The sequence below is a fragment of the Physella acuta genome, unplaced genomic scaffold (genome assembly GCF_028476545.2).
Source record: "Physella acuta isolate Inbredline_101_S28 unplaced genomic scaffold, ASM2847654v3 ptg000335l, whole genome shotgun sequence".
NCBI lineage: Eukaryota > Metazoa > Mollusca > Gastropoda > Physidae > Physella > Physella acuta.
In genome coordinates, this window is record NW_026731854.1 from 993,223 (window position 1) to 1,014,522 (window position 21,300).

At 37.9% G+C, this 21,300-nt stretch overlaps 1 protein-coding gene and 1 long non-coding RNA gene across 2 annotated transcripts; one reads left to right on the forward strand and one right to left on the reverse strand.

The window, feature by feature from the left end:
* Positions 1–530: 530 nt before the first annotated feature.
* Positions 531–20,865, reverse strand: LOC131940929 (putative cytochrome P450 12d1 proximal, mitochondrial). Its single transcript, XM_059299851.1, has 10 exons — positions 20,736–20,865; positions 11,208–11,588; positions 7,697–7,919; positions 6,399–6,580; positions 4,480–4,684; positions 2,576–2,750; positions 2,103–2,269; positions 1,748–1,829; positions 1,052–1,258; positions 531–725 (listed from the first exon to the last, which is right to left on the reverse strand). The coding sequence occupies exons 2-10, from the start codon at positions 11,452–11,454 to the stop codon at positions 600–602; spliced, it is 1,614 nt and encodes a 537-aa protein (XP_059155834.1). The 5' UTR covers positions 11,455–11,588; positions 20,736–20,865; the 3' UTR covers positions 531–599.
* Positions 12,857–18,095, forward strand: LOC131940932 (uncharacterized). The gene is made up of 3 exons (XR_009386596.1): positions 12,857–12,922; positions 13,193–13,316; positions 17,936–18,095. It is a non-coding gene; the product is annotated as an uncharacterized LOC131940932 (long non-coding RNA).
* Positions 20,866–21,300: the final 435 nt, after the last annotated feature.

Sequence of the window (21,300 nt, forward strand, 5' to 3'; positions counted from 1 at the left end):
GGACCTTGTCCTATGCTACACTATGGTTGTATCCCTGAGCTCTAATCAATAAATCAATACATTTAAAATGTAATTGATCAACTGATTATTTGTTTTCAAAGAATTTAATTTATATAATAATTTCATATTTTATCTATATTTTTTTCTTATTTAAATATGACCGTACATAATTAAAATCCTGGTTATCACTATACTTACAATTATAATTACAAAAACAATATTAAAGGATATGTAGGCATCCTATTACTTAAAATAATTTTAAAATATATTTAATTAAAAAATATATGCTTGCTCCAAAACGTAGCTTGTGGTTTCATAATAATGAATAATATATAATAATATATATATATATTATATATATATATATATATATATATATATATATATATATATATATATATATATATATATAAATATATATATAAATATATAGCACGTGACCTGTCATGCAGGGAGCGTGGTGGTCACTCGCAAATCACGCTGTGGTCCTGAGTTCCAATATCAGTGGCGTCATCCAATCACTTCAGCTGTACAATCAATTCAAATGTTCTCATGGCAACGTTTAGTTTACTGTTTGATGTGGATGGAGACTGTAGGAGCTACACTCTGGTGTTGTCTGGTGTAAACACGAAACGTATTGGCTTGTTGGGAAATGGAGAAATGTTGTAGTGGAATGTGGCACCTCTCGACTCTGGTGTCACGTCAATCGACAATTTCTGTAGAATCTGCCAGAAATGTTTAAAAACATGTAAACGATTCATGCTATTTCTTGATTACTGTTTGAATAGCTATGTTAGTCGTGTTTAAAATATTAACAAACGTGACCGAATAAATATATATTGAGATTTTTCGTTTCATTAGAAATTTCTTGTTCAATTTTTATTTCATTATTTAGAAGAAAATTCAAACTATCTTTGAGTCTCTTTTTTTTCTTATTTCAAATGATGTAAATGTGGGTGTTTATTTCTTGCTTAACTTACCGTTGAATCTTAACTTACCGTTGAATCTCTTTTACATAACATCGAATGGAATAAAATATCTCTGTTATTACCTTTGCTGTAGTCAAGTGTAATTCCTGTAGAGCAAAACGCTGGCCAATACACATTCTGGGGCCATGGCCAAAAGGCAGCAGAGCCATGTTGGGTATCGACTGTTGAGTTCGGCCATCTTGAGATCTGAGCCATCTCTCGGGAAGAAACTTGTCAGCATCTTGGAAATATAGACGGCAAGCGGTGGGGTTTCCGAACAGGATGGGTACCTGGATAAAACATACATATATATATGTTTACAACTCATGTTATATTAGAGAAATATAATATAAAAAATATTATACTTTTTCTAAGTAATTAAGGTTGGAGTTTGATCCGTAACAAATGTTGAATGTTAAAAAGATGTTACTTTGTCCCAATTTTTTAATGTCTATTCTACGCATTTCTCTGTATTTTAAATAATGTAAACGTTTATAAATTCTAATACACTGCATCACTTTAATTATGTCATATGCTTTTATATAAAGACTACTTATAAAAAAATCCGTGTTAGTGGAAGTTTATTAATTAAATAATTTTGTTTGGTATAATTCGGATATATGTACATTATTTAAAGTAGGTTTACAAGTGTACCTGAAATATTGAAATTGTTGCCTATATTTTCTTAAGGCATACGAACTATATTATAGATTCGTAATATATGTAAGCATAAATGTAAGTATGAGTATATATATTTAAAAGATAAACGGTTTCCTTACCCCAGCAGGTATACGAAAACCACTTAACACTACATCTGTTGGTAAAACCCTCATTGATCCTAGCGATGTTGGGTAGTTGATTCTATGGGTGAAACAAACATTTTTAACTTTCAATTATGTTTGGGTACATGATTCTATGGGTGAAACAAACATTTTTAACTGTCAATTATGTTTGGGTACATGATTCTATGGATGAAACAAACGTTTTTAACTGTCAATTATGTTTGGGTACATGATTCTATGGGTCAAACTAACATTAACATGTAATTATTATGTTCGGTGATGCAGTATATGTAACAAACAAAGTGAAAGAGATCAATATGTTCAGCATATTGAAACACATATGACGTATTACCTAAACGATTCTTTCAGACAGGCCTTCAGGTAATGCATTTCTTTCAGGTGCTCGGCTGTGATCATTTTATTTTGGCCCACGACATTGTGAATTTCTTCCCTCAGTACTTTCTGTTTCTCTGGGTGGCTGGCTAGGTTGTACAGGAACACCAACAAATTCCTGGCAATCTGAAAAACACGTCAAATGTAAAAAAAAAAATATCTCTAGCCAACTAAAACACGTGTCAGATGTACATAAAAATATTTCTAGCCTTCTGAAACACTCGTTAGCATTAAATAAATATATTTCCAGCCACCTGAAAGAGATTTTAGCTGTCAATAATATTTTTGGAGAACGAAAGCAAAATTTTATACTGTACAAAAACACCAACCCTCCTTCCAAGCCAAGTTTTATTAATTACCGGTTTCGCTTCATATGTCTTTTAAAATTGCTAATGTAATCGAACATTTAAATGGAGTACAAGACAAACTTACCGCGTCTGTTGAAGAGCTGTAGAGAGCCTCTAAGATTGCACAAATGTCTTCTTCGGTCACGTCTTTCCCAGAGACAAGGGAGAGCAACAGGTTTGATTCATCGTTTGGTGCGGTTCCTTCCCTTGATTTCTGTTCGTTGATAGCGTAGGCTTGTTTGATGTGTTGCTTCGTTTGTCTGGGAGTAAGAAAGATTAATACACAGATTAACGTGTGTCTGAGGATTAAATGTACTACACACATATTAACAAATGTCTGGGGGTAAGAAAATTTAACACACGGATTAACATGTGTCGGGTGTTAAGAGAGATTACACGCGGATTAAGGTGAGTCTGGGGATCATAAAAGTTAACACATGGATTAACGCGTCTGATGGTCAGAAACACTAACACACGGGTTAACGTGTGTCTAAAGATAGAAGCCACAACACACACAATTCTAGTGTAAGCTAATACTGGATCTAAACGAGTATGTTGATGCAAATGTCTGTTGTACTACTAAACCGTCGAAGCTATTTTTAAACTACAGTTTTGTCAGCTGTAATAAAACTTAGGCCGTGACACAGCTATTTTTAGACAATAACATCCCACACAGCCGTTATTAAATTAAAGCTGGTCAGACAGCTGTTATTAAATTAAAGCTGGTCAGACAGCTGTTATTAAATTAAGCTGTTCAGCCAGCTGTTATTAAATTAAGCTGTTCAGCCAGCTGTTATTAAATTAAGCTGTTCAGACAGCTGTTATTAAATTAAGCTGGTCAAACAGGCGTTATTAAATTAAGCTGTTCAGACAGCCGTTATTAAATTAAGCTGTTCAGACAGCCGTTATTAAATTAAAGCTGTTCAGACAGCCGTTATTAATTAAAGCTGTTCAGACAGCTGTTATTAAATTAAAGCTGTTCAGACAGCTGTTATTAAATTAAAGCTGTTCAGACAGCTGTTATTAAATTAAGCTGGTCACACAGCTGTTATTAAATTAAAGCTGTTCAGACAGCTGTTATTAAATTAAAGCTGTTCACACAGCTGTTATTAAATTAAGCTAGTCAAACAGCTGTTAATAAATTAAGCTGTTCAGACAGGTATTAAAATTAAGCTGTAACTGCAAGTGGGGGGGGTGTTTGTCTAAAATGTTCGTCCTTTTAAAATTTAAACTTGATTATTTTAATTCATTGTGTAGTGAATAGACAATTAAATGTATACAATTTCAGCTATAAGGTCTTTATTATAGACTATACTGAGTATATTGTAGACCACATTGTGTGGTTTAGACGTGACTAAATATGCTATAGAAATAACTTTGTATGCTGTAGACAATATTTGTAGACCACATTTTGTGTTTTGGACGTTACTAAATATGCTATAGAAATAACTTTGTATGCTTATATTGTAGACCACATTTTGTGTTTTGGACGTTACCAAATATGGTATAGAAATAACTTTGTATGCTTATATTGTAGACCACATTTTGTGTTTTTGGACGTTACTAAATATGGTATAGAAATAACTTTGTATGCTTATATTGTAGACCACATTTTGTGTTTTTGGACGTTACTAAATATGGTATAGAAATAACTTTGTATGCTTATATTGTAGACCACATTTTGTGTTTTTGGACGTTACTAAATATGCTATAGACATAACTTTGTATGCTGTAGACAATATTAAGTATGCTGTAGACCATGCTGTATAAGTTGTAGATTTTACGTTATACGCTGTAGACTCAACTCTATAAGCTGTAAACATTATGATGCATGATGTGTATGCTGTAGTATATGCTGCGTATGCTGTAGAAGATACTTTGTATGCTGTAGACTACTTTGTAAACTGCAAACATTAGAGTGTATGCTGTAGGGTATGCTGTGTATGCTGTACCATATAAGAGCGTATTCTGTCCACTAACACTACCCACCTCTTGATAACATTGTAGGCCCGTTCAAAAGCTCTGTATGTTTTATTCCTGTACACCGCGTGAAAGACAGACTCGCCAACAAAAACTTTGTGAAGACACCGGAACAATTCTTTAGAAGCTTCTAGAAACTCCAAGGCTTCCGGGTCCTGGACAGCCCCCCTGTTCATAAAGCCTAGCCTAGCATTGAAGGCCACAACTCCTATACCTAAAAAAAAATTAAACGTTGGTTATTTAAACATCAGTATACATTTGTAGTACATTGACCGATCCAGCTTTCTGATTTAACGATGTTTATAATTCTGTTACTACGCAACTAAAAGCTACACAAAACATGAGCCGGAAAAAAAGAATTTAAGTGATCTAAATGTTTGCCATTAGTCGAGTGCTTTCGTCTGGTAAGTTGATTTGATGTGCTCTGGTCGATACATTTTAAATGTGAGTGTTCAGATAATCAATGTGTACATAAGAAATGAAAGATTTCCTTTACTTTTTCTCTGCTAAAATACTTTTACAGAATGGTTTTTTATTGTTATTTACAATTTTAATCTTTAGTACATAGCGTCTGGAGTTAGGGTTGATTTAACTTGAAAAACATCAGGCTAAATCTGGATTTTTATTCCTTCACAAGAGTGTAGGGAAGGTTGAAGAATGGGTAGGGAGACAGGACCTTCTGACGTCATTATCCTTAGTCTAGTCAGCGAACTCTTGCTGGTGAAAGTTTTGTCTTAAAACTGAATCTAAATTAACTCTACATATTAAATTAGCATTATTAGCAGCCTTTTTCGGTAAGCAAATAGGTTTTAGATATTAGAAAACTTAGAACAACTGGAAATCTAAAAAAAGTGGTAAAGCTTTATTTTAATTTTTTTTTTTTATATTCTTGTACTCATAATTCGTACCCAAATTAACCTTTGTATACGCCGTTCAAACAAAAATAAGAAATGTTTGTTTTAAAAGTTGTCGCACACACATATATACACCAAATTTAGACGAATGCTAATTTTACAACAAAAATATTGATAGTATAGTTCGCTTTCATACAGCCAGTAAACTTGGAATAGTGCAGACCACACTACCCCTTCCTATGTCAAGGTCTCAGAAACAGGTGAACTCTACTTCACTTGCCCCATGGACAGTTCGATAATGGAATTTTACTACTACATACAGGCAACAAACGGAAGCATGTAATGAGCTGTCACTGACTAGATCTTGGATATTTTAAACTCGAACAATGGTTGCCGTTCTGCGGTGGTGCCGCGTCGTTAAAAATGTCCTAATCCACCATACAGAAAGTCCACTCATTCATCAAATAAACAATTAGTCTTATTAGGTCTGGCACAGTTAGCAACGACAACCCCTGCCAAGAGACAGAGCTATTCGGGGAGAAAGAAAAAAGACAGGCGGAAGAAATGGAGCTTAATTAGGGCACTTCGTTTACCAATTATTGAAGACAATTTGAAATAAGGCAGAATAACTATATCATATTGCAAAAATAATGTATTTCTAAAAATTGTTACAATTATCTAAACGTTTGACGAAGCTAAGTTTTGACATCTTTTTATTTATTTCACTTTATGTTTTACAATAATCTATTACATAATATAAGGGGCTTACTTTCTTCAAATTATATTCTAAATAAGTTTCATCAGAGGTACATACTGAGAAAAGAGTGATTTAGTTTGTCATATTTTCGGCGTTGATGAATGTTAAGATCAGTATTTTTAACACACTAAAACTAGGGAAAGACAATCGTACAAGATTATATAGATGAATGAAAAGGAAATTACTCTCCGAGGGAAAAGAGACAATACTCGATTACCTCCCCTAACCAAGGGAACTTACTCTCTAAAGCATAGAAGACCCATAGACGATTATCTCCATCAACTAAAGGTAACTTTAAACATAAAATATAAACTCACTTTCTGAAGAGTAGCGGAACAACAAATCCTCCAGTTGCGGCCCCTCCAGAGACTCGGTGCTCATGACGTCAACAAGCTCATCAGCGATGACGTTGTGTTGAGGGAGGTAATGTTCGGCCGAGTCTGCTTTCATCAACCTCTTGTTGGCGGGGGTTCTCAGAGCGCTCCACTCCTCCCCATTCCTGTGTACATGCAGGTCAATATATTTTAGTCATATGCATTCATGCTTGTTTAACATTTTGAGACGAATTAATTGACCTGTATTATTAACATGTTTAAACATAAACGACGGCCTATGTTAGGTAAGCTTCTGCGGTAATGTCTGCAATTGTATGAATTAGGCTGTCGCAGGGACTTTTAATGAATAAAAGCAGGGGGGGGGGGGCGCAATTCTATAGCTGATTAGCAGCACTTCATTACTTAATGCCAAAACAAAATGAGTCAATTAGTTTCACCCTGAATATAATATAAAATCTGTTCTTTATATTCACACAAATACACTTATAGCAACTCTACCCGGGACAAATGGTGCGGTATGAGTACTGACATGGAAATATTGTTCGCTTGTGTTCTAAATTAAAACATTTAATGCTTCAATTAGTTCAGTTCAAAATGCAAAAATGAACGTTAATAATAAAAAGAGTAGTTAACATTTGAATCTATTTAAAATATACCTCAAGAAAAAAAATGTGGAGATGATGTGGTTGTATGGTAGAGCGCACGACTGCTAACCAGATGTTGGGACCACGGCAATGTTCCCTCTAAGCTGCGCGGTTGAGCGGCCGCGCAGTAGTTTTGAGCTGCCGCGCAGTGATTTTGTAAAATAAATATATCCCTGTATAAGACTTTTAGAACACCGTGCACAGAAAATACATTTTGCACACTAATTTTTCCCCCTTAGAGGGAACATTGGACCACGGACTTAAGACCGTAGGACAAGCATGACATGAGTACACCCAGCTATGAGGTGTGCATCACCTGTCTCAAGCAACCTTCACTCTAAACTGCATGGTTGCGCGGCCGCGCAGTAGTTTTGAATTCACCGTGGTGTCATTTTGTAACATACACATTTCCTTCTATAGCACTTTACAACACAGCCCACACTAAATACTAGTTGCATAAAAGCGTTTTCCCGTAAGGGAGACGATGGTCTCAACTTAGGGAAAGTACCCGCTGCTGAGCTTACACCTAACTACACCATCCTCCTACAGGCCGATGTCACAGAAACTGATTGACTCTACTTCACCTACTCCACTGATCTTTAAAAAGAATCTTTAAAAAATGAAAACCTAACTCACAGGTTGCTGAGGTTGTCCTTGTAGCCGTTCCGTTTGGCGTAGACAGTGAGCAGGTCGACGGAGGGTCGGAGGGGGACACGCCCCTCGTTTCTGTAGACCGTCTCTATGTCCTTAGGGTCGCTGGTCACCACACACACTCGACCAATCCGCAGCTTGACCAGTGGACCGTAGCGGAGAAACAGCGAATGGAAAAACTGGTTGCTCGTGGTTGGCGTGAACTGGGCTGGGGAGGGAGGGTTGGTGTCAATCAATGTGAGTGTAAGGGTTGGTTTATGCCAGAATTAGTGGCTGAGATTTTCGAAAAGTGGCCTCTGTACGTTACACACTTCAAACTGCACTAATGACGAAACAATAATGCTTGTATACAAATATAGATATATATATATACACACACACATATATACATATATATATATATATATATATATATATATATATATATATATATATATATATATATATATATATATATATATATATATATATATATATGTGTGTGTGTGTGTATGTGTATATATATATTTATATATATATATTTACCAATTTACCTATAAAACCACAAAAATTGGTTGGTTTTATAAATTTAACCATTCAGGTTAATATGTCCTTATAAATGCAGCTATGCAAAAAATAACGGTTTTACATATGTAAATGTATGTAACGATTAGATCAAAATAGGTTGTTTATATAAATAAAACTATAGCGATTAATGGCCTTATAAATGTAGCTAACAAAAACGATTACCTATATGCAATTATAGATAACGATTAGATTGGTTGGTTTTATAAATGTAACTATACAGATTAATGGAATTATAAATGTAATTACACCAAAAACGGTTGTATATGTGTAAGTCTAGATTATGATTCGATCAATATAGGCCAACATGCAAGGAATTGCAACACAACCTACTCTCTCAAAAAATGTTGTGTGTGGGTTGTAACTTGTATCTGTCTAGCTTGTAGGCTATCGACCAAGGTACAGATAGATGCAACACAACCGACTATCTGAAAAATGTAGTGTGGGGGTTGTATCCGTCTAGCTTGTAGGACATTGACCCGCGACTATTGATATACACTGGTAGAAGGGAAGCTAAATATAGCAGGCCAGTCGAGCGGCTCTATGTTATCGGGTTATTGAACTATCGATTGAAAGGTTGCCAGACACCCAGGTTCTGCTGGGTTCTGATGTCGTTGATTCCACGCTTGTGATTGTGTTAAGATGGGTCAGGTTACAGCCAGAAGAGATTTCTAATTAGATTATAAGGTAACATAAAAATACAAAAACACGTGCAGACAATACAGGTGAAAGATAGTAGCCATACAAATACATGCAGACAATACAGGTGAATGATAGTAGCCATACAAATAGATACAGACAATACAGGTGAATGATAGTAGCCATACAAATACATACAGACAATACAGGTGAATGACAGTAGCCATACAAATAGATACAGACAATACAGGTGAATGATAGTAGCCATACAAATACATACAGACAATACAGGTGAATGACAGTAGCCATACAGACAATACAGGTGAATGACAGTAGCCATACAAATAGATACAGACAATACAGGTGAATGATAGTAGCCATACAAATACATACAGACAATACAGGTAAATGACAGTAGCGATACAAATACATACAGACAATAGAGTTGAATGACATAAGACAAGGGCTATTTCAGTTGGTGTCAACATCTTGTTGATACACTGATGTGGTTAGAATATACCAGTAATGTATATGTGACTATTACAAGACACCACACACATATTTATGTTACAATCTGCCCGTAATATATCGTAACATATTCAGGTACATAAAGAGAAGGCTCACGTTGAAGATTTACTTATATGAAGATTGGGAAACTTTAAAGTTATACAATGTATACAGAGTCGAATAAGATTCACTAATTAAAAGGGTCACATTCAGAAATAGTCACTAACAAAAACAAGCTAAAGAGATACTTTCAAAAATGAATTAATAGCAAAAAAGGGTACCTCACAAATAGGCTAATCATAAAATAGTCACAAATAGAGTCATTCAAAACAGAGTCACTAACGAAAAGAGTCACTCGTAAAAAGTCACTCATAAAAACTTACTAAAACCCCAGTTCAAACAATGAACGGAGTCAATCCCGCTGAAGAGGAGTCGGTAATCACTTAAGTCTGGGGTAGATTAAAGCCGTTAGGTCTGTATGGTGTGTGTCAGGTTGCATTGTTCAACTGTTCTAAATGGTTTCAAAACCTTTTGTTCTGTCTCAACACAAACAAAAACAAAAAAAACTCAAGAGGTGTATAGACACAAGACGTCATCAAAAAGAAGTTTATAGACACAAGACGTCATCAACAAGAGGTTCATAGACACAAGATGTCTCAGTTACAGGTAAACGTCGACAACAGGTGGAGAAAGTCACGTGGCAACAATAGACCCTCACACGTCGACGTCCAGCAGACAGAGTTAGCTCCCTGCTGCTGGCCGCTATTCCAGGTGAAGATTGGGGGACAATCGGACAGATCACTTTACGTCTAGACAAAAACTGGACATACCACTTTATGTCTGGACAAAAACTGGACATACCACTTTATGTCTGGACAAAAACTGGACATACCACTTTACGTCTGGACAAAAACTGGACATACCACTTTACGTCTGGACAAAAACTGGACATAGCACTTTACGTCTGGACAAAAACTGGACATAGCACTTTACGTCTGGACAAAAACTGGACATACCACTTTACGTCTGGACAAAAACTGGGCATATCATTTTACGTCTGGACAAAAACTGGACATAGCACTTTACGTCTGGACAAAAACTGGACATACCACTTTACGTCTGGACAAAAACTGGACACATCAGTTTACTTTTTAATCATTCGTGGGGGGGGGGGTGTGGGGGGGGGGGGCGGGGGGGGGGGGGAGATGAAGCAAATATGTTCGTATTTTCATCTTATTAAAGCACGACAATACGCCGTTCTAACGAGCACACGGCCATGTAAACAAAAGAGAACTGAAATACTTGAAGTAAAATAGACAAAATAAACTGACTCAAATGTTTGATCTAAATCTTATTAAATGACTAAACTAAACTAAAACTTACTAAAAAGCTTGAGCTAAACGAAAACTTATTTAAGGAATGGTTCTAAACTAAAACTTCTGAAGGGCTTGAGCTTAAATTAAACTTATTAAATGGATTGAGGAAACTAAAACTTACTAACGAAATTGAGCTAAACTAAACTTTACTAAAGGGATGGAGCTAAACTAAAATTACTAAAGAGCTTGAGCTAAACTAAAACTTACTAAATGGCTTGAGCTAAACTAAAACTTACTAAATGGCTTGAGCTTAACTAAAACTTACTAAAGAGCTTGAGCTAAACTAAAACTTACTAAATGGCTTGAGCTAAACTAAAACTTACTAAATGGCTTGAGCTAAACTAAAACTTACTAAAGAGCTTGAGCTAAACTCAAACTTACTAAAGAGCTTGAGCTAAACCAAAACTTACAAAATGGCTTGAAGTGAAATAGAGTGCCGATGTACGGGATTTGGTAGATCCCCCTGGGGCCGGGCACGTCCTCAAAAGGTTTGGCCTCCACCCCGTCTGCTACAACATTACCACATGTGGATGCTGCTCTCACGCTGGTGTTCACCCACTGTCTGACCCACTGCCTGACCGACTGTCTCACCGACTGTCTCACCGACTGTCTCACCGACTGTCTCACCGACTGTCTGACCAATCGCCTCAGCACCATTTTATGCCTTCATCCGGTGGCGCAAGAAAAGTTAACTCTGTCAGTGACTGGCAAGAAAAGTTAACTCTGTCAGTTGGTGTTATAACTTTACGCCTGACTGCCCTCCACTGGTCGCTCGTTATTTACTGGCTAGTCTGAAAGCAAAGAGTGAAACAGGTATTATTGTGTGATTAAATTTACAATGTTTACTTCACTGAAAAAAATGTGAATCAATGCATATTGCATAAATAACTGATAAACATAAAACAGCATGTACACACGAATAAATAAACTAAATACGATTTTTAAAAATATAAATACAAACGCATTCGAATTAACATTTGCCTCTAATAAAACACGCAATAAACATATAGGCTAAACCTAAAAATACGCAAACTAACACATAACTAAAAAAAAACCTCACATATGAATAATCTTTTTTATAAGCATAACGATTACAAATAACATTCATTTTGAATAAAATTCATTCAAATTAATAATAAGTAGACCCCTACACATAAATACATAGCTTACAGGAAATATTCTACGAACAAAAACTGTAACGACCAAGATACTAACTTATGGTTAAAATGTGTCTCAAGTACACATGTAAGTTACATTTTTTTAATCCATAGATTTCAGGATTACTTGTATGCTATCGATTAAACAAATAACCGAACAGGCTACATATCGATCACAGTACACCATCCATACAACAGCATATCTAACACGGCATGGGACAAACTGAGTGCCACTGTTCCAAAGATAAATTTTACTCGTCAAGAAAACCTGGCTAGTTCTGTCAAATACACATTGGCGTACTTTAGCTATAAATAACCCGCTACACCACTCTCTCTTATATGAATGTATATATATATATATATATATATATATATATATATATATATATATATATATATATATATATATATATATATATATACACACATTCATATATATCGCCCTACTTATAAACCATACAGATATATAAATATATAGTTAAGTATATACATATAAATGTATATATATGTAAATAAATATATATATATATATAAATATATATATATATATATATATATATATATATATATATATATATATATATATATATATATATATATATATATATGTCCTTTTATTTATTTATTTATGTCTCTTTATATATAGAAAAAACGTCAATGTAAAAATGTCTAATTAAAACTTGCCTGTAGCCCCAGAGTGTAGTGAAATCAATAAAATAAAAAAAAAAAACAACAACGTAATGAATCAATAGAGCCGGTGACCACACAACCACCGTGGAGAGATTAGCTTGACGGTGTGACGAAATATGACAGGAAATTAGGTGGCCCGTTGCAAGGGGAATTCACCAATGGGAGACCTTTTTAACTAGGTCAAGGTCAACGGTGTAACACATTGCCTTCTTCTACGGTCACTGACTTCTCTCTGCATATATCCAGTATCCTGGATTAAGTTTACATTCGGTTATCAGGTAATTATGTTTAGATATAACGATATATATATATAAATATATATATCAATATAAATATATATATATATATATATATATATATATATATATATATATATATATATATATATATATATATATATATATATATACACGTACATACATACATACAAACATTATAAACAACTGTTTTTTCTTACCAAGTTTGGGACTATGCCATAATTCAAACATAATGTTTTAAGCACACAGTTCTTCTAATGATATCTTGAAGTACTTATGATTTCATTACAGTATGAGAGAGGCTGTAAATCTATACACAGCGAATGAACGAGCTGTTGGGTCGCTGAATGTTAGGATGTTTGTTCATGAAGGGCGGAGTAGATTTATGCACTACCGGTGGTTGCATTTTTAAAAAGTAGGGACCTAGTTCGTCATTTGTGGAGTAGGGAGTTACGTGACTTTGGCGTATGGGATGTGTTTGGTGTTGGTTTAATGGCTAAATGGGCCTACACGAGATGGTATCAACTGGCCTACACGAGATGGTATCAACTGGCCTACACGAGATGGTATCAACTGGCCTACACGAGATGGTATCAACTGGCCTACACGAGATGGTATCAACTGGCCTACACGAGATGGTATCAACTGGCCTACACGAGATGGTATCAACTGGCCTACACGAGATGGTATCAACTGGCCTACACGAGATGGTATCAACTGGCCTACACGAGATGGTATCAACTGGCCTACACGAGATGGTATCAACTGGCCTACACGAGATGGTATCAACTGGCCTACACGAGATGGTATCAACTGGCCTACACGAGATGGTATCAATAGGCCTACACGAGATGGTATCAACTGGCCTACACGAGATGGTATCAACTGGCCTACACGAGATGGTATCAACTGGCCTACACGAGATGGTATCAACTGGCCTACACGAGATGGTGTCAACTGGCCTACACGAGATGGTATCAACTGGCCTACACGAGATGGTATCAACTGGCCTACACGAGATGGTATCAACTGGCCTACACGAGATGGTATCAACTGGCCTACACGAGATGGTATCAATTGGCCTACACGAGATGGTATCAACTGGCCTACACGAGATGGTATCAACTGGCCTACACGAGATGGTATCAACTGGCCTACACGAGATGGTATCAACTGGCCTACACGAGATGGTATCAACTGGCCTACACGAGATGGTATCAACTGGCCTACACGAGATGGTGTCAACTGGCCTACACGAGATGGTATCAACTGGCCTACACGAGATGGTATCAACTGGCCTACACGAGATGGTATCAACTGGCCTACACGAGATGCTGTCAACTGGCCTACAGGAGATGGTATCAACTCGGCTACATCTGAAAGATGGTATCAACTGGCCTACACGAGATGGTATCAACTGGCCTACACGAGATGGTATCAACTGGCCTACACGAGATGGTATCAACTGGCCTACACGAGATGGTATCAACTGGCCTACACGAGATGGTATCAACTGGCCTACACGAGATGGTATCAACAGGCCTACACGAGATGGTATCAATTGGCCTACACGAGATGGTATCAACTGGCCTACACGAGATGGTATCAACTGGCCTACACGAGATGGTATCAACTGGCCTACACGAGATGGTATCAACTGGCCTACACGAGATGGTATCAACTGGCCTACACGAGATGGTATCAACTGGCCTACACGAGATGGTATCAACTGGCCTACACGAGATGGTATCAACAGGCCTACACGAGATGGTATCAATTGGCCTACACGAGATGGTATCAACTGGCCTACACGAGATGGTATCAACTGGCCTACACGAGATGGTATCAACTGGCCTACACGAGATGGTATCAACTGGCCTACACGAGATGGTATCAACTGGCCTACACGAGATGGTATCAACTGGCCTACACGAGATGGTATCAACTGGCCTACACGAGATGGTATCAACTGGCCTACACGAGATGGTGTCAACTGGCCTACACGAGATGGTATCAACTGGCCTACACGAGATGGTATCAATTGGCCTACACGAGATGGTATCAACTGGCCTACACGAGATGGTATCAACTGGCCTACACGAGATGGTATCAACTGGCCTACACGAGATGGTATCAACTGGCCTACACGAGATGGTATCAACAGGCCTACACGAGATGGTATCAACTGGCCTACACGAGATGGTATCAACTGGCCTACACGAGATGGTATCAACTGGCCTACACGAGATGGTATCAACTGGCCTACACGAGATGGTATCAACTGGCCTACACGAGATGGTATCAACTGGCCTACACGAGATGGTATCAACTGGCCTACACGAGATGGTATCAATAGGCCTACACGAGATGGTATCAACTGGCCTACACGAGATGGTATCAACTGGCCTACACGAGATGGTATCAACTGGCCTACACGAGATGGTATCAACTGGCCTACACGAGATGGTATCAACTGGCCTACACGAGATGGTATCAACTGGCCTACACGAGATGGTATCAATAGGCCTACACGAGATGGTATCAACTGGCCTACACGAGATGGTATCAACTGGCCTACACGAGATGGTATCAATAGGCCTACACGAGATGGTATCAACAGGCCTACACGAGATGGTATCAACTGGCCTACACGAGATGGTATCAACTGGCCTACACGAGATGGTATCAATAGGCCTACACGAGATGGTATCAACTGGCCTACACGAGATGGTATCAACTGGCCTACACGAGATGGTATCAATAGGCCTACACGAGATGGTATCAATTGGCCTACACGAGATGGTATCAACTGGCCTACACGAGATGGTATCAACTGGCCTACACGAGATGGTATCAACTGGCCTACACGAGATGGTATCAACTGGCCTACACGAGATGGTATCAACTGGCCTACACGAGATGGTATCAACTGGCCTACACGAGATGGTATCAACTGGCCTACACGAGATGGTATCAACTGGCCTACACGAGATGGTATCAACTGGCCTACACGAGATGGTATCAACTGGCCTACACGAGATGGTATCAACTGGCCTACACGAGATGGTATCAATAGGCCTACACGAGATGGTATCAACTGGCCTACACGAGATGGTATCAATAGGCCTACACGAGATGGTATCAACTGGCCTACACGAGATGGTATCAACTGGCCTACACGAGATGGTATCAACTGGCCTACACGAGATGGTATCAATAGGCCTACACGAGATGGTATCAACTGGCCTACACGAGATGGTATCAACTGGCCTACACGAGATGGTATCAATAGGCCTACACGAGATGGTATCAACTGGCCTACACGAGATGGTATCAACTGGCCTACACGAGATGGTATCAACTGGCCTACACGAGATGGTATCAACTGGCCTACACGAGATGGTATCAACTGGCCTACACGAGATGGTATCAACTGGCCTACACGAGATGGTATCAACTGGCCTACACGAGATGGTATCAACTGGCCTACACGAGATGGTATCAACTGGCCTACACGAGATGGTATCAACTGGCCTACACGAGATGGTATCAACTGGGCTACATCTGAAAGATGGTATCAACTGGCCTACACGAGATGGTATCAACTGGGCTACATCTGAAAGATGGTATCAACTGGCCTACACGAGATGGTATCAACTGGGCTTCATCTGAAAGATGGTATTGTATGGCTAAGTATAACGACTTGATTTTAATAGGGCTAAATATACGACATGAGATAAATATGGCTAAATATACGAGATGGTATCAATATGGCTAAATATACGAGATGGTATCAATATGGCTAAATATACGAGATAATATCAATATGGCTAAATATACGAGATGGTATCAATATGGCTAAATATACTAGATGGTATCAATATGGCTAAATATACGAGATGATATCAATAGGGCTAAATATACGAGATGATATAAATATGGCTAAATATACGAGATGAGACTGAGTGGCCAAGTAGTAGAGCGCTAACTGCTAACCCCTAAGTCTCAAGTTCGGATCTCGTGCTTGAGCATATTGGACGACCCTGCGTCCACCCAGCTCTGATGCGCACCTGACTCACGTTAGGGAAAAGTAAAGGCGGCTGTGCATAGTGCTGACTACACTATCTCTCTGTATGCCGAGGTCATTGAAACAGACGAACTCTACTTCATCTGCTCAGGTGTCTTTGGTACGAAAGGGAAAAACTGATGGTGAATATTATCAATAAAGCTAAATATACAAGATTGCATGAATGTGGCTGAAGATACGAGGATAAATCAACATGGCTAAATACACGAGATGACTAAACCAGAGATAATAATTCGGAAACCATCAAAATTGTTAAAACTACAAAAAACGAGATAGACTGGAATCACAAGGGAAAGAGGAAGTAGGCCAGCCAAGGAATTCCTTGAGGGGGGACAGTAGAAGGTGAGGCAAGGGCTGCCAGGTTTATGTGGGTGCATAAAAAGAGCCGCTCAAAACCAAGTCTGATGGAGAGGCGTGGCTACAACCTCTTGCTACTAAGGGGCCACAAAAGAATAATTCAAGTCAAGTATTAAAAACGTTATCGCTAAACAAATGAGGAGACTATCGAAGACTATTACAATTTTTTAAAATTCTGTATTTCAATACATCGTAAGTCGTGTGTTTAAAGCCTTGTTGCCTGGGGCTGGTTACAACAGAACCGGTTTCAAGATGGCGGACGACAAGTTCGGCGTCTTTAGACACGCCTCGTTGATTTCTAACACTTCCTGATACAGGAATGTTTCCTGGAATCTTTCTTCAGCATACAAGAACATATAATCTTTTCTTAATATATATCGTTAACATCCTGTTATAAAATCTCTATATAAAAAGTGAATGTATCCTATCAAACGCTATAAACAAGCTAATTTAATCTATTACTTTATTGATTTATTTGTGTGTGGAAACGAACGGTAAAATACGTTTGTGACGTACCAGCTGACGATGGATGTTCTACCTCACTATCAAAAGTTCCGTGTCCTGCTAATCTCTTTTTTATTTCCCAACAGAAAATTTGAATGTGCATCGCCAGATGGCTTTAAGGTTTCTTTCTGTGGCTTTAGACCCACAACACAGCCAGGTATTAAAGGTGGATTGAAAAGTTGTGTGACTTCTTTGAAATATTTCTCTCAATACCTATAGGCCTACAACACAGACGGGATTAATGGAGATCGATGTTGCTTAAATGATTGGGATGAATGGAGCAGACCAAACGTATATATATATATATATATATATATATATATATATATATATATATATATATATATATATATATATATATATATATTTCAGGGGTCGGCAACCTGCGGCTCGCCAGCCGCATGCGGCTCTTTTGATATCAAGATGCGGCTCTCCAGCTCCTTGAACAAATACTAATAATCTTAATAAAAAAATAAAATATATGACATAAAAAAAAATGTTAGTGGCTCTTTAAAGCCAGGAAAATTTTTAAAATTGTAACTTTTGGCTCTTCCGCTTCAAAAGGTTGCCGACCCCTGATATATTTCAATATGATGTGTTAAGTCTATAGACGAATTGGTGTCACTCCCGTCATGGAGTAAACCTATGCCTAATGATGTATGCAACTTTAACAAGCTTTAAATGAATGCAAAAGCTGGTTTCCTCATTAAAAAGAGCTATATTTCATCCAAGTGTCATCCCTTGTCATAGGCGAGGGACGCACTCCTTGCCCCTCCCTGTTGCTGTACTGATTTGGATCAATCAAAATGACGCAATGTTTTAAGACAGATTTGTTTCATTCAGATAAATCTCTCTTTAACATGTAACGTAAGATTTAGGATTAACTCCTCTTTTCCTTTATAAGATCAAGTCTTCATTTATAATCATTACAAGGTTATTTATGATATGGCAGAAGTCTAGGGGCCTCTCTCTTTTCCACGTGTGGCCAACCTCTCTACAATGTGTGGCCTACCTCTCTACAATGTGTGGCCTACCTCTCTACAATGTGTGGCCAACCTCTCTATGTGGCCTACCTCTCTACAATGTGTGGCCTACCTCTCTACAATGTGTGGCCTACATCTCTACAATGTGTGGCCTACATCTCTACAATGTGTGGCCAACCTCTCTATGTGGCCTACCTCTCTACAATGTGTGGCCTACCTCTCTACAATGTGTGGCCTACCTCTCTACAATGTGTGGCCTACCTCTCTACAATGTGTGGCCTACCTCTCTACAATGTGTGGCCTACCTCTCTACAATGTGTGGCCTACCTCTCTACAATGTGTGGCCTACATCTCTACAATGTGTGGCCTACCTCTCTACAATGTGTGGCCAACCTCTCTATGTGGCCTACCTCTCTACAATGTGTGGCCTACATCTCTACAATGTGTGACCTACCTCTCTACAATGTGTGGCCTACATCTCTACAATGTGTGGCCAACCTCTCTATGTGGCCTACCTCTCTACAATGTGTGGCCTACCTCTCTACAATGTGTGGCCTACATCTCTACAATGTGTGGCCTACCTCTCTACAATGTGTGGCCTACCTCTCTACAATGTGTGGCCTACATCTCTACAATGTGTGGCCTACCTCTCTGCAATATGTGGCCTACCTCTCTTCAATGTGTGGCCAGCCACTCTACAATGTGTGGCCTACCTCTCTACAATGTGTGGCCTCACTGTATAAAATGTGTACCTTCACTATCATGGCCTACTCTGATTTACAATGTGCCTATTATAACAATCTTGTCATTCAAGAACATGTTAAAACCCAATGGATTTAGAACAGATATATTTAGAAAGTTGTTCTAGTTTAATCTCAACATCATTCTTCAGCTTAAATACGGGTTTTTATGTTTGAGTTGGAATCTTTGTACTAGTACAGAAGAAAACGATAGCTTTACTTGATTTAGTCATTAGTATTTTAAGACTGTCAGTTTCAGCATCAGCATGAAAAAAAAAAAACAGCAATCAATAGCAGTGGTAGGTCAGAGCGACATTGGTATGTTAAATGGTCAATACCTCTTTGTAAGATAGGTGTGTTGGTGTGTGTGAAAGTTATAAGGAAGGGTGTGTTAGTGTGGTGGATATAAGGAAGGGTGTTAGTATGGTGGATATAAGGAAGGGTGTTAGTATGGTGGATATAAGGAAGGGTGTTAGTATGGTGGATATAAGGAAGGGTGTTAGTGTGAGAGATATAAGGAAGGGTGTTAGTATGGTGTATATAAGGAAGGGTGTTAGTGTGAAAGTTATAATGGTTGTAAGGAGCAAAATAATATCTTTCAATAAACAATAAATAACAGAGGTTATATTTTTCGACGAATTGAATATGATAACGAGGTTTGATAGATCTTAGTGCCAAAGTCACAATATACAATCAAACACATCTGAAAGTGTTGCTGGTAAGCAAAAGGGTATTGTTTAGCCCTATGCAATCTGTAAACAAGTTGCTCTTTTTTAAGTTAGTTGATACTTCAAACACAGCCATAAAAATCGAATGTGTTGAAATACCAGTCGCTGAATTTGATATCGTCTAAAATGTTGAGTTTTCTTAAACCTAGATCCTGATATTTTGTTGTAAACGATAGACCTAGATGCTGACATTTTCGTGTAAAAGATAGACCTAGATGTTGACATTGTGATATTAGGTATAGCTACACTTTAGGTAGACTTTGATGAAATAAATATTACTATGTCGAAGTATATGCATAATATATATATATATATATATATATATATATATATATATATATATATATATATATATATATATATATATATATATATATATATATATATATATATATGTATGTATCACATGTGTGCAAACAGTTATGAACTACATACCTATTTAAGCCACTGTACCATACACTTCTTCAAGCAGACCGCTTGAGATGATAAATTCTTTAAAAAAAACAATGACTGGCGCTTTTATCAGTAGTACATCCAGGAGAACACGGCTAGGCTCCAGTTCTTGTGTGTGGAATACTGAAAGCGTAACCACAGTGGTCCTTACAATCTGACCAGCTGTGGTCCTTACAATCTGACCACAGTAGTCCTTAGAATCTGACCTCAGTGGTCCTAACAATCTGACCACAGTAGTCCTTACAATCTGACCCGCTGTGGTCCTTACAATCTGACCACAGTAGTCCTTACAATCTGACCTCAGTGGTCCTAACAATCTGACCTCAGTGGTCCTTACAATCTGACTCGCTGTGGTCCTTACAATCTGACCCGCTGTGGTCCTTACAATCTGACCACTGTGGTCCTTACAATCTGACCAGTTGCGTCATATTCTTGTGCTCAATTTTTAACCAACCGTGCGCACCACATTAGTGACCTCATCCAATAGTCAACAACTGTCTTGCTACAACTTACATGGACAGACTGTCTTGCTACAACTTACACGGAC